This window comes from Acinonyx jubatus, chromosome A1 (assembly GCF_027475565.1).
Source record: "Acinonyx jubatus isolate Ajub_Pintada_27869175 chromosome A1, VMU_Ajub_asm_v1.0, whole genome shotgun sequence".
NCBI lineage: Eukaryota > Metazoa > Chordata > Mammalia > Carnivora > Felidae > Acinonyx > Acinonyx jubatus.
Window position 1 is genome coordinate 216,615,141 of NC_069380.1, and position 15,515 is coordinate 216,630,655.

Sequence of the window (15,515 nt, forward strand, 5' to 3'; positions counted from 1 at the left end):
ACACACACACACACACACACACATTATAATTGGGCACCAAGAAAGAGAGGGTAATTCAGCCTTACAAAGGAGTTTGAAATGATTATGGATTTTCAGGGTGGATAAATTAGTGTAGTGGGGAAGGAGACAAGTTATAGAGGCATGATATTGTCTGGGAACTAAGTTTCCTCATTTAATGAAGATGTAACAGTCTCTCAGTCAAATGAGCAAATGCTTTTCTGAAGAGAACATCTATCTTGATTTCTCAGTTCCTTTTTGTGTGTGTGGGAAAACACAGAAAGCTGACCTAGAATAGGAGTTTTTAACCTAATGGTCTGTGGCCATATTTCTGAGGCTATTTGCACTCTTGGATACTGTGTATATATAACATTGTTTTTTTTTTTTTGTATTTTACACACACACACACACACACACACACTTATGTAATTTCTTTTATAGGATAGCATTCATAGCCCTTTTTTGATTCTTATTTAAGCCCATGCCTCAAAATATCCAATGCATGTGAAGATCCAAACCCCTTTTCATTTTTCTTGACAAGAGCCCCTAGAGACGGCAGGCAGCTCCCTGGTCCTTCTCCTCTGGGCTCCCAATCATGTACTTGTTACTCTCTGCTTTCAAGATGAAAGCACCTTTACAAGTCTGAGGAACCCAACAGCTTCAAATACTGCCTGCACAGCAAAATCTCCAAAACTTTGAAATCCTAAAATACCACGCTTAAAATTCTCATCACTTTCTTCAATTTACAGTAGATCAATCCAGTTCAGAAAATACTTATTTAAATAAATTCCTTCAAGGCATAGCTATCCTTTAGCCCTTTCCTACCTTTCCCATCTCCTATTGTCAGCCTTTGTTGGTGAAAAGGAAGGAGGAAGGGTTCTCAGCTGCCCATGTAACCCATGCATAAGTGACCATCGGTTTTAATTCTTTTCACCTTATTGATTAGAAATGAAAATCTCTTGGTTTTAATCATTTTGCATTTACTTAACAATTTAGACATGTGTTTACAAAAATCCTGTATTATAAATCCAAGATGCTTAAGAAGACTTCTCCAAGTGGTGGGGAGGAATGAGGTATAAAATGTTGATTTCATTTTCACACCACAAGGGGCTACTTTACATAATTAGGTGATTTTCATAACTATAACAAGGAAAATGTCAGGCTTCTAAAAGAATATGAACCTCCTCTAAAATATTTCCCCAACAACTCTCTTTGGAAAAGATAAACTGGGGGACCAGGGTGGCTCAGTTGTTTGAGCATCTGACTCTTGGTTTTGGCTTAGGTCATGATCTCACAGTTCCTGAGTTCGAGTCCCACATCTACTGTCTCCCTCTCTCTTTGCCCCCCACCCACTTGTTCTCTATTTCTCTGTTTCTCTCAAAATAAATGAACATTTTTACTTAAAAAAAGAAAGAATAAACTAATACGTCAGACAGAATGTGACTACGGTTTATTATACATATCATTTAAGTTCTTGAAGCAACTAATGTTCTATAAACGTGTCTATGGAAAACTTAACTGAATCCCCTCAGTGTCATCTTGGTATCTTTACAGTACTAGCAAAGGAATGTACCCAAGTTAAAACACTTTAAGATGTGGGTTAGCTATAGTTCTAGCAGGAGAGGTCATGTCTTCTTGAATTTTATATCACTTTCTGCAAAGAAAGCTAACCTGTTGCAGGGCCTTGAGTAATTTCTAATGGCTTCAAAGAGTGCACCCAGAACTATAAGATGATTCCAGATTAGACTCCCCACTCAGGGTAGTCCATAATCAAAAACAAAACAAAACAAAACAAAAATAAACAAACAAACCCACACAACTTTCAACAGGCTGAACTCTTGGAAGACCAAATGAGAAAAGGAATCCTTAGTTATTGAATCCAGACTCTACCAGAGTTTTTCCTCTTGAAGGACATCCTCTAGAGAACCAATGTAGAAAATAAACCACTAATTTTGTTTTTTTTTACAGACCCTAAGCTATGCAGACATCATTATCCATCCATCATTTAATCCTCTATACTTGCCTCTGGTCCAAGAATGAGATTGTTCAAAAAATATTAACTAATATAAATCATATATTTGGTGTATTTTTAAATTATAATTGTTTTTATAATCCATTTCATTGATAAGCTTTAATTTCTCCTCTCCATTTCTATTTTTGAAGGAAAAATTGTTTCATTGGGATTAGTAAAAATTGGCCATATTTTTCCTACATCACAAATATTAAAATAATGCCCAGTTTTACTCTGTAAACCCCACATAATCCAAATAAGATTGTCACTCCTCTTCCCTTTTTTTACCCATTCTCAACAAAATGAGTAACTATGTATTTATTTCTGACCAGATTGTATTTACTTGCTTTAACATGTTTTTGGCTGTTTTCTGATGCTAGCCCATCTTTACTACTACTATTTTTTTGATGCAAATTTGAAGTATTTGATCCAATGTCTTATTTTCCATTTGATACTATACTATTCATGAGAACAATTAAAGCAAAATGCTAATAATGTTACTACCAGAATAGCACAACGAATTTGCCACATCCTGTATTTTTTAAAAACAAATATAGAATATATTAGGTGTTTGAAGGACTAACAGGCATAAAATTATCACTATTCATTAGAAAATATATTCAATAACTTCTGATACTTTTAAGTTAATGCACACACACACGAAAAATTGTTAAACTCATATAACAAACGTTACAGTCCTATAAATTCATCAAAATGTATCCTTCAAAGAACTAGTCTAACTGATATAAATATAATTCTAATATAATTTTACAAAGAAAATTCAAATTTTCTCTACTATGTTTTTTCAGTTTTTGAAATAGAATCAAATACCAACAATTACCAGTATCCAAAAAGGTATCAATATTTGGAATGAGAAAGAATCTCACATAACAATATACATTTCCCTTATCTGGCAGGAATCATGGCTTTCCTGGCGGTGTTGACAGATATGGTTTTTTACTTTTTAAAACTTACTCTTCATTTTCCTCCAGACAAGGGTGAAAACTATAGGTAAAAACCTTTTATCAGTTATTCTTTTGGTAATAAATTACTTAAATTCTCTGAACTTTATAGACACTTTGATTATTTTTTTATTTCTTTATTTAATGTGAGGAACTGAAAAATAAAAATGAACATAGTAAGAGATAAAGATTCCGTGAACATAGCACCTAACCAAAAGTGTAATCTTAATTTAACTTCTGTGTCATAAAGAAAATAACTGATCATATCTCAGTTTCTTCCTCTTAAAAAAAAATAGATGACCTTAAACTAGATAAGCTACAGGGCCCCTTTTAGCTTACAGACTGTTTTAGACAAATATCTTAAGATGATGCTTTACATGAAATATTAAAAAATTATCAGAAACCTGCCACAGTTAAAATGAACAGGCTTTCAGTAAATAATTTTTGTTTAAATTTTTCTTTAAAATCAATGGATTGCTTAGTTTTAATTACTAAGCTACTCGATACAAGCAAATGGGTTATATAATTCACCACATCTAAACAGAAAAGTTAAATAATAGGAGAATGACTTTTAAATGTGCAACACAGTAGCAGTTGTTCTAGTTTCATTAATTGTCATGTATCGTGCCACGTCCTTTATCTGCTTGTGAATTTACAAGGAACACAGCAGGTTGTGAATTTTTAATAGGCTTTCCTCAAGGAAAGAAAAGGTCAGCATTAACATAAAATTCTTCTTAAAGATTTGTGGCACAAATGTTTCACACAGGAGAACAGGTGTTACAGAGGAACTAAAGCCACAATAATCTGACATTCTTTCTATGTTTAAAGAAAACTTAATGTTTCACATAATAAAATAACACAAGGTCAAATCAATACAAAAGTTATTTCAAAGTGGATGCTGTAAGTTACTTGGCACATGATCCGTAATCCTATTTCTCAGTAACAAAAACCACTAATTTTGTTCAATTAAATATTTAATTGATCCAAGTATTGATACCTAACATCCAAATAAAAAAGGGAAGAGTAATGAGAAAGCTATCATTGTCAGGACTAACTAATCCTGGTCTGATTTTTATTTAGTAAATGAGTTGTAGTCTGAAATAGAATTTTATCCCACACAAGAAATAAGACACAGAGACATTATGCCAGGGAAAGGGTGGGGAAAATATACAAAAGAAGTAATTAGAATAAAAAGGAAAATTTAAGAGAAGAGAGGGCACTTAAACAGGATGATATAATTAAAGAATTTTGTCCACTGGTCTTGTTCTGTAACTGCTAAGGAATCAGTAACAACAGCATACCTGCTGTAAGTTAACTCTTGTCTCTCAAGGGTTTCAAACCAGCGTTTCAATCACTCAGGTTTCAGGAGGTCTAGAAATGTATCTCTCTGCCTTATAGTAAATATTTGTTGTAGTTTCTTTACTGGCCCAGTTGCCAAATATGTTTGGTTAAATAATATTTTGGTAAACATAGGCCAATTTTAAGCCCCCAAATATGATCATTTTGGCCCTTTATTCTAATGTCAACATTCCTTAAAAAAGAAGATACTTTGCAGAGCCTGGGTGGCTCAGTTGGCTTAGCACCGACTTTGGCTCAGGTCGTGATCTCACAGTTCGTGGGTTCAAGCCCTGCGTCAGGCTCTGTGCCGATAGCTCAGAACCTGGAGCCTGCTTTGGATTCTGTGTCTCTCTCTTTGTCCCTCCCCTGCTTGCACTCTGTCCCTGAAAAATGAATAAACTTAAAACATTTTTGAAGAAAAGATACTTTTTTTTAATGCAATCTCTCTAATGGTTTAAGAAAAAATGCATTGTAAACCTGGCTTCTTAAGACCAAAACTTATAAATGCATAGGTCTGATTTTTTTCTGTTAAATATGAGAAAATTAGAAATCCTTTTCATTTTGATTCTCCAAATCACTGTCCAGCTTCTAACCCTCATCTCTTTGATCTCATTCTACCATGTTAGATTTCCTAATCCAATGGAAACTCCCACAGTATGTGATCCAATTCCAGGATTGATGTTCTCTTTCTGTAGTATAAGTTAAGGTAAAAATCCTGCTGTGATTCATATTCTAAAACTGAACTTCAGAATAATTAAGAGATCCCCATTCTAGCATTTTCTTTTGCATGTCTAACTGATTAGAATGGCAGAACTGGTGTTAATGATTCCCATCTTGCTGTATATCCTTTCCCACTCTGAATCTACATTCTATATTCATCTAGTGTTCTGTACACTTTGTAAAATGCAAAAAAAAAATCCAAGTTTATACCTCTAGTCATTCTTTATTTGGTAGTTTAGGTGTTAGATGCTGTAGGAAATCCTCACACAGCAGTGGGCCTGTGAATTTCTCTTACACACAGCATTTGGATTTTCCATAGCAATAGAATGGAATCATTGATTTACTTTTAGAAGTACTTGATTCCTATGAGAGTAAACACATATTCCTCAATCAAAATTGTTGAATGGATAGGCAGTAAAAATCACAACTGTTTACTACAAATCACAAAGTTATCTGAACAAATGATTGATAATATCATAATCTTTTCTTGAATTCTTTCGATTCCTAGGCAGAATAAGAACTATGCAATGCTTGTGTGCTGTGTGGAAAGTTGCCACTGTTGCACATTCATGTCATTGGAAAGTTTCGTGGAAGCTATGTGTGTTTTCAATTACTAAAAAGCATCAGTCTTGCAACTTATTGAGAGTGGTTCCCTGGACAACGCAGTCATATGTTACTTCTGAGGGCTTTTTAGTTAAAAGCAGACATTTTTTTGAGTTTTTCAACCTTACCTTATTGTTTGTGAATAGCTAAAAATGCAGTAAAAAAATATTTGTCATCCGGCTTCTCTCTTTCCTTAAAGTACATATCCATTTGGGTTTCTTTCCCGATATATCTATAATAATGAGTTATTTGTCCAGGAATCAGAAAAAATGACTTTGATCCAAATTTGATGGCTAAAGGCTAATTACTAAAAACCATTAACTAAAGGGAAGACTGCCTTTATTTATTTATTTATTTATTTAATTTATTTAGAGAACAAGCACCTGAGAGTGGGTGAGGGGCAGAGAGAGAGGGAGAGAGAAAATCCCAAGCAGGCTCCATGCTGTCAACGTAGAGCCACACATGGGCACGACCTCAGGAGATTATGACCTGAGCTGAAATCAAGAGCTGCACACTGAACTGACCAGGCACATGTGCGCCTCAAGAGCAGACTGCTTTTGTAGACCCGATAATACCAGTAATACAATATATTATCTGTATGTGTGTGTTTTAAAACATATACTTAACCTAACAGTTTTATGTTCATGTAAAAATGTTGTCACAGCCAAGTCATTGACATAAGCTCCGAAAAAGAAAAAAAAAAGCCTTTCAAATAATATAAATAAATAAGCCTGCTTTAAATAGAAAATAATCAGTTTAATATTTCTACATGAAATTAGATGAAAATGTCTGTTGATGTAAATAATCTCAAGCAAAATATCAAACATTATTTAGATAAACGTCTAACTCTAATTTTTGCGTAATTGAAAGATATTGTCTCCAGTTTTTAATTTTTAGGCTGCACATCAGTGTGTCTATTCTATCTTACGACTACATTTTATATGAATACTTAAAACAATGTTTGTGATGATTCCTAAACTATAATAAATGCCTTCTAGAAGTTTAGAAAATCTGCACATTGTTTTCATATTTCTTATCTGCTAAAAGAACAAAATAAAAATTGTAAACATAATATCTTATTGCAAATAATCCAACTGTGAGCCCAGCATAGAAACTGCTTATTGGTTGGGTGGTTCAATTAAAGAAAAACTTATAATCCTTGTGTTGTACAAAGCCATGCTTGGTCCCTCCTACATGTTAGCCCAGGATGCAGGGTAAGAATTCCATGGAGAGCAGGGGATATTCACCTCTAGAGCCTGCACATCTATTCCCAGGTAATACTCAAGGTACTTGGGACCCATTATTTCCTGCCCAAACATCCCTGAGCTTGCTTCTAGGTCCAGGGAAGCTCTCTCCTCCATGTCAGTCACCCAAAGACCAGACTTACCAACTGTTATATGCATCCCTAACCTCTGGGGGCAGTCCTAGGGAGTATATGTTAAAATACAATATAGATGGAATTTCCCCACGAAAACCTGGAATCCTAGGTAGCATTTACACTGGGATGGGTTGTGCACTGGGCTGAGATGCCCACATGAATGCCTGCAAAGCTCTTTGACGTGAGTGGATTCTGGATGATTAATGTTGTGGGCATAGGCAAAGAAACAGACTTGCTTAGCATTGTCTTGTTCCTGCACAAAACTTGTTTGAGGTTTCTAGGAAGATACATTTGGCAAGGTAGGAGACTATATAAGACATATATGATTGTAGAATTTATTAACTTGGTTTATAATATTAGAATACATAAATATCTATTTGTACTCTTTTTCTGAGTTTCCAAAATATCTGTGGGCAGTCTCTCTCTCTCCCTTTTTGTATGAACCAAAAAATAATGCATAGTGCTTCTAACATAGGAGCTATACCTCATACACCTTTGCCTTTCTTACAGTTAAGCTATCACTAATTCTCCAATGGAAATGCAATAACTAATAGCAAGTTTATAAGAATTTCCTAAATAATAGGAGAATAAGAGAATTTTCCTCTCAAGAAAGAAATGAGAGAAGAAATGTTTACAGAAGCATATCAAGACCAATGACATAGCTTTGTCAGGATTTAATTGCCTATGAAAATGGTTATTTGCAAAGCAAAGTGAAGGGGGTAACTGTGTTTGGTTTATTTTTATTACTTTTTCCCATTTAAAGTAAAAATCACACTGGTATGTGAAAGGCTAGCCTTGCTGTTTAAGATATACAGGTGAGTGTGTTCATACTTATTCAAGTCACATTTCAAGAACTAAGATAACTGACCCCATTATTCGGTGATGGGACATGAGAGACTGTTTGAATTCTTTCAGCATTATGTACTTTTAGGCATTATCATGGATATGCTCTTTTTTATTTCCCTTAGCTTCATTCAGACCAAGATAAAGGAGACGGATCACTCAAATATATTTTATCTGGAGATGGAGCAGGTACTCTTTTTATTATTGATGAAAAAACAGGTGACATTCATGCCACAAGAAGAATTGATAGGGAAGAAAAAGCCTTTTATACTCTGCGTGCACAAGCTATTAACAGAAGAACTTTGAGACCAGTAGAACCAGAATCTGAGTTTGTGATCAAAATCCATGATATCAATGACAATGAGCCAACGTTCCCAGAAGAAATTTATACAGCGAGTGTTCCGGAAATGTCTGTTGTAGGTAAGTTCATTTATAGGAGTTATCATGGTATGTAAAAAGTATACAAAATAATTACCAGAAATTTTTAAAATGCTATGATCAGTTAATTGACATTTTTGAGTCCCTCCTAACAGTACTTATTTAACTTCCTCATGTCGGAAATGAGTTAGAAACAAAAGAAGAATCATTTTTTACATGCCATGGATTTGTAAATCTTTGCAAATAAGTAGATATTTCCTTTAAAAACCAATGAAAATATCATTAAAATTTAGTAGAAAATTATGAAAATATAATATCTTTGTCACATGGATTTGTGTAACAGCTAGGTAAAATTCTGACCCCAAATATATTGTAAGCACATTTAGATAAGTATAGATGTAACATAGTCTTCATATACATTCTCTAGTTATAATTTGCCTAAAGACTTTGTCTGGTTTATCTAAATGATACAAAAGGTGGAAATGATTAGATTATTTAATTCATATTATTTTAAAACATATTTTTCTTATAAGCATAATCCTGCTGATATAAATCTCTTATTCAAACAAACTAGTGGAAATCCACAATCACATACTGATATACAAATATAGATTTAGGCTGTAGAATCTATAAGATGGAAGGCATGAAAAAGCTACAAGTATAACACTCAAGATAATGGAACTTTCTTTTTCAATGGAAATAAACAGAAGTTGTTATTTGTAAGCAAAGAAAGTTAAGATTGCAAACATCAGGAAACAAAGGTAACATTTTTTTGGAGATAGATATTTAGATTTGGTAGAATAAATTTATTCCTCAAGCATGGGAGAAGTCATATAAACCAATGCAATAATTCTGATTCTTTTCTTTTAAGTTACAATGGCACATTTTCAACTCTGCATTTCTCAAAAGCATTGTTCTGGGATTATTATTTAATATTTACTTCACTAAATCCCGAGGACTTTGGCAATTGCTTTATGATAAAGCTCTTTTTTTATATCTTGAACTTTATTAAATAGCTTTTAATAGTTCATGGAACTTGGGATCCTCTTGGATTGTTTCTAAATTTAGAATTTAATCTATTCATAAAATTGTATTCTAGAGCAGATGTTAATTATTTTTATAGTCAATTAGTGGAGAGGAGGAAAGAGGAGCACACTTACTCCTTTGTGATCAGATATGCCCTTTACATGAAACAAATCTATTATGTGAAAATGAATTTTAATATCAAACCTCATCATATGTAAAGTAACTGCATTTATTATAGTCTGATACATTGTAGCATTATCTACAGGTGCATAAAAATATACCTGTTGGCTAATTAAATATGTAACTGAATTCAGAGTTTTCCTGTAATAACACTATATGTATGATTTTCATGTCAATTATATAGAAATGTTTCTTTAAGAGGTCATTATTAAAGCCAAAAATCATTCAAGTCTTCCATGAAAACCAGTGCTTTTGCTCCTCCTTCTGGTGCTGTGCAGAACTAAGCTGAATTTGGATACTTCAGGTACTTCCGTGGTGCAAGTCACAGCTACAGATGCGGATGATCCTTCCTATGGGAACAGCGCCAGAGTTATTTACAGCATTCTTCAAGGGCAGCCATATTTCTCTGTGGAGCCTGAAACAGGTCAGGAATCGTGAATCAGTTGTTACTTTAAGTCATTATGATCTTTTCAAGTAGAAAAAAGGTGGGAACAATAAGACAAACATTAACATTACTGCTTACAGAAGAGGGATGATATCACACTTAAAGACTTGAGAATTTAAGTGAAATGACTGAGTGAGCTAACGGAAAGAGACCTGGCTTTACGTTTTTTGCATATGGGTTTAGGTCACTATATAGTCAATATGGTATTCTTTAGGTAACAGAAAATCCGCACAAATTGTAAAATATTTCCACTGAATCACTTTCATGATTTCTGGACAATAAAAATTAATAGCAAAAATATATTCTGTCTTTCAAAAAACCCTAGATGTATAATAGGTGTTCTTAATCAACTAATATTTGAAACTTTAATGAGGATAACAAAAGTTTTTTTTTTCTTCCAGGTATCATCAGGACTGCTTTACCAAACATGAACAGAGAAAACAGGGAGCAGTACCAAGTGGTAATCCAGGCCAAAGATATGGGCGGCCAGATGGGAGGCTTATCAGGGACCACAACGGTGAACATCACACTGACAGATGTAAATGACAACCCACCTCGCTTCCCCCAGAGTAAGCTGCCTTTAATGGTCTTTCCACATGGCAAAAGCTTTAGACTAACAAGAGAAAAGATATGGAAAAGGTAGTTGTCAATCATTTAATTTTAAAAACATTGAAAATGTGCTACAAAAGTGAAGGAAAAAAAAGGTCCGTATGCTGATGCATTCACTGTTACTGAAATGTAAAAGAAATATATTTCGGATATATTTCATTTAGATATAGGGATCTATGGATGATCACAAAACCTGTCCATAAATATGCTCTGCATCCATGACTACAATCCAAGAACTATTTCTTTCAGTTCGCAAAAAGAAATGATGTTTTATTGGAAAACAAAGTCATACTTCTACAATGAATGTGTTTACTTCCACCTAGAATTTAATAAGAAGGATCTTAACTTGAGGGTAACATTTTTCAATAAAATATCTAATTCGTCATATTATGAGGACTTAGTCAGAACGGGCTACATAGCCAGAACATAGCAAACTATTCAGACTTACATTTATATCGCTGTGTCACACTTACAGTTACTCTCTCTGTGTTTGGAATGGTAATCATTCTAAAACATTTTGTATCCCTGACCTATTTAGTTATAAAACACTAAATCTATTTAGTGATAATGTCATGTATTTGGATCTATTTTTGTTATAAAATGAACTCTTCAAGTTCTCAAAATAGATCAAGAATAGGTTAAGAACCGTTAGCTTCTGACCATATAACACATGTATTTATTCATGTGTTATACACAAGAATCCCTTTTTTATACAAATTTGTATAGACATGCAATTAGAGTGGGTGATGTTAGATCTGAATGGGCACCCCCAAGTATCAGACAATTTCCTGCTCATTGGAAAAATCTGTACTTTAAGATGGAATTTTATGTTGTTAGAAATGTGGCATAAAATGCAGGTTGTAGTATCTTTGTCATTATTTTTTAGCATTTTTTGTGTGTTCACTTCTAAGTTGATCTCCCAATTCTAGTTTGATTTTTGGCTTACATACTTTTGGGAGAAATTATTAAAATGTAGTTTTTTGTGATATTTATATTTTTACACTAAAGACTATAATGCAGAAGGAATCATGGTCTAAGAATTTGTTGCATTATTTTGACTGTTTCAAAGAAATTTACCTCTTTTCCATGTTATTTTTATCTTTGATGAGTAAAAATAGTGTATGATTTGAATTGATTTGTCTAAAATCTTGTGTGTAGAAAAATTGTAACATTCACATAGAATATTTTTTGAGCACAGTAATCACTTGTTTATTATTCATGATGGTTCTTTTGCTAAATATTAAGGAATGTCCCCATTAGGTCTGCCATTGTGGTGTTTGGCTCCAAACAGAGAAAAGGGTATTTCTTTATGCTCTTTTCAAACAGTCAGACTACAGCTGCAATTACCTGTAGCATCAGCAGGAGAAAGGAAAATAATAATCCCTATTATTTCTTCTCAAACAAATCTGAAGACATGCTTAGTGGCATTAAAATTCAAATTTCACATTTTGTATATATTTCTGACCACCTCTTAACCTGAACTTGTTACCAGGAGAATTAACATGCAAATCCAGTAGAATAAACCATAACTAATTAATCACATTATCCACAAGAGGCAAAAATATTCCTTTAAAAAAGTATTTTTGAAGTCAAAAATAAATGACCACTAAGAGGATAATTATATTTTAAATGCTCAGGAACATATATACACATGTCAAAAATGCAGTTCATTTAAAACTGATAATCCAATAAAGGAAATTAATAGATTCTAATTAAGCACAAAAATCAGATATTTGAAAGATAATAATGTCCAATGAAAATTGATTTTATTATTTTTTCATCTACTATGATACCTTTATTAATTCATTTGATAATTTTTTCCTTTGCTTTTGTTGAGTCAGAATTTATGATTGGCATCTGACAGATACATTACACAAGCCCTGATATAATTATAATAGTAGTGATGATGATGATGATGATGATGAAATATTGATAATAAAAAGAAGCAGCAACATAACACATTTTCTGAATAACATGTTTTTTGGACACTGTACCAAGTTATTGATTGGCCTACTGTTATTTGATCACAATAACTCATTTAGGTCAATATTATGATCCCCATTTTACAAATGAGAAAACAAAAGTTCTAGATGTTAAGACGAAACTCCAAGTAATGCAAAGTAGGGTTGAAATCCATGTCAAAATCCAGATGTATAGCACAACACATTTAGAGGAATTGTAGAGCACCTTGTATCTTGCCTCATTATTTTTTAACTATAGCTAGAAACATAATTTGTGGATTTTTATTTTCTCAATTATATTTTCTGCAATGAATATTTGCAACCGTATCTTACTATTGGGAACATTCAGTCATGGCAATTAGAATACCACTTGATAACCTCAGTCATCTAATATCCAGAAAACTAGTTTTTAATTTCCAATATCATTTCATTAAATAGCTAAGATTTGGAGACAGTTCCACAGTTTATGAAGTCTTTCATATGTTGCATAGCATTGAGAACTCAGAACTAACCTATGTAGATCCCTTGTTAGTATTATTATACTCAATGCATGGAAAAAGTAAAGGAGATTCAGAGTGGCAATGATAAAGACAACAAGCCAATGCTGCCTAATTGAAATATAATGCAAACCAAAATTGTGCGCCACGTACGTAATCATAATTTTTATCAGCCATCTAAAAAAGTTAAAAGAAACAGGAGAATATATTTTAACCATATATTTTCTTTAGCCTAATAGTGTCCTTTAGATATGTCAATATAAAACTTAATTCAAGTATTTTATATTCTTTGTTACCATAATTCTTTGGAATACCCACTTAGATAATGTATTTTCCAGTTGCATCAAGTCTCAATTCAGACTAACCACATTTCCACTCGATCACTGCATGGAGTGATTCTGCATGAGTCCCAGTGCTGTCTTCCTCACTTAGTAGCTTTTTCATGTTGGTCAGTTAAACCAACCCTTCTGTTTTTCAGTGACAACGAATAAACTTGGATAGCAGTGCATACTCCATGGTAGAGTGTAAGACTAAATAATTCAACACCTATGAAACACTTGACCCAGTGGCTGGCACTAGCGTATTTATGTGTTCAGTAATGTTGATTTGTTCAAGTGCTGCTCTATTACTATTATTAGTCAATATTATAAAAGTGGCCTCAGAACTTAAACTTGCATGCAGATGGGCTGATCCAAATTCCGTATTTCCCAATATGGTCCATCTGTGAAAGATAAAACTCTCAGTCATTTGGAAGGGACAGTGAAAGATGAAAACTCAGATGTCCTGCTTCATTGTTTAGCTTATTTTATTGTGTGGATCTATAACAGTCATTCCCCATTAGGGACAATTTTGCCACCCCAGAGAACATTTGGCAATGTTTTGAGACATTTTTGCTTGTCTCAGCTGGTGGCTTCTACCAGCATCTATTGGGTAGAAGATAGGAATGATCTGAACATCCTTACAATTCATATGACAGAGAATAATTTGGCCCCAAGTGCCAACAGTGCTGCAGTTAGGAAACTTTGATGTGTTATATGAGGATCTGTTCAAGTGAAATAATAAATTTATTTATCTGACAATATTTATTGAAAACACACCGTGTGGCGCCTGGGTGGCTCAGTTGGTTAAGCGGCCAACTTTTGATTTTGGCGCAGGTCGTGATCTCACAGTTGTGAGATGGAGCCCCCACCTCAGAGCCTTCTTGGGATTCTCTCTCTCGCCTTCTCTCTCTGCCCCTGCCCCACTTGTGCATGCACATGCTCATGTGCTGTCTCCCTCAAAGTAAATAAACATTAAAAAAAATGCGTGTACCAAACACTATTTTAGAAATTAGATATATGAATGTTGTCAACAAAGGGTCCTGGTTTTTATCCCTATGACCTTTCATTACAGTAGGTGAGGTCATAACTTATCAGACATAAGTAAAAATATATATATGCAAGGCGTTGACTCAGTCATGGATAAAAAGAGGAACATGTGTGTGCCAAAGGGAAGAGTAGGGGAAGATCTCATTCAGGAGGGGATATTTTATCCAAACATGGCAAGATGAAATAAACTTAGCCATATAAAGAGATGTGAAAATCCACCAAGCAGAGTTAACACCATGTGTGAGACCCTGAGATTGGAAATTGAGTGATTATGTCAAGAACCAAAGATGGTGTAGCTAGATCATACCAAACAGGAATAGGTTGGTGGGAGATTAGATTAAAAAGCTCTACACTCCCAGGAGCATTGACAATAGCAAATTTTTATTGGTACTAACAAACATGTAACTGTGTTCCTGACCTAAGTTATCATCACGGTCCTGTGCTTTTAGAAGTATACAGGTAGGTGAACATTAATATAATATGGGTGCCCAGCTTAGTGTGATGGTAAAAGAGAGACAATGGATTAGAAGGTTAGGGGGCACCTGAAAACTGAGTTCTAAAAGTATTTTCTGCTCTTTTGCTCTAGATACTAACTTGTATTTTTCAGTCTCAAAAAGATACTCTATTGAATATTTTCACAATCCTGCGTTATATCAAGTGACATAATTTTTAAAATAATAAGGGAAAAAATCTATTGCTTACCTTTCACTGACAGGTACTATGTTTGTACCTAAGCGTATGAACATTAATGTCTTGATTCTTGATTATGAGTCATATATTGTCTAGCAATAGAGAGAATATATCAATAGGAAATCATGTGTAATGAAGGAACTATGCACAGAATGCAATGGGCATACAGAATAGTAGCACTTATCCAAATTGGGGGGAGGGGTGAAGGTATGAGTACATCATTTACCGTGGAAGCTTTTTGGGGGAATTTATCTCTTGATCTAAGTCTTTTCTTAAAACTAATGTATGTCATAAAGATAGAAAAATATGAAGAGTACACAAAGTTGGGAATTAGCAAAATCTAATTTATGAAAGGGCATATTCTGTGCAGGAAAAACAAATGATAAAGGACATGCTTTAAAGTGGTGATGAAGATTCTTTGGTGATAAAAATGATAGATGCTTTTTTTTTAAATATATATTTTTGATGTTTATTTATTTTTGAGAGAGAGAGAGAGAGGGAGAGAGAGAC

General features: G+C 33.7%; 1 protein-coding gene across 2 annotated transcripts in view; it reads left to right on the forward strand.

Moving 5' to 3' along the window:
* The window catches only part of LOC106986992 (cadherin-10), a 194,811-nt gene that overhangs the window by 124,232 nt on the left and 55,064 nt on the right, over nt 1-15,515 (forward strand). For both annotated transcript variants that reach the window (XM_027074738.2, XM_053201910.1), the window contains exons 3-5: nt 7,978-8,272; nt 9,741-9,860; nt 10,283-10,450. In XM_027074738.2, the coding sequence (XP_026930539.1) occupies nt 7,978-8,272; nt 9,741-9,860; nt 10,283-10,450 (583 nt within the window). The remainder of the gene's footprint in view (nt 1-7,977; nt 8,273-9,740; nt 9,861-10,282; nt 10,451-15,515) is intronic.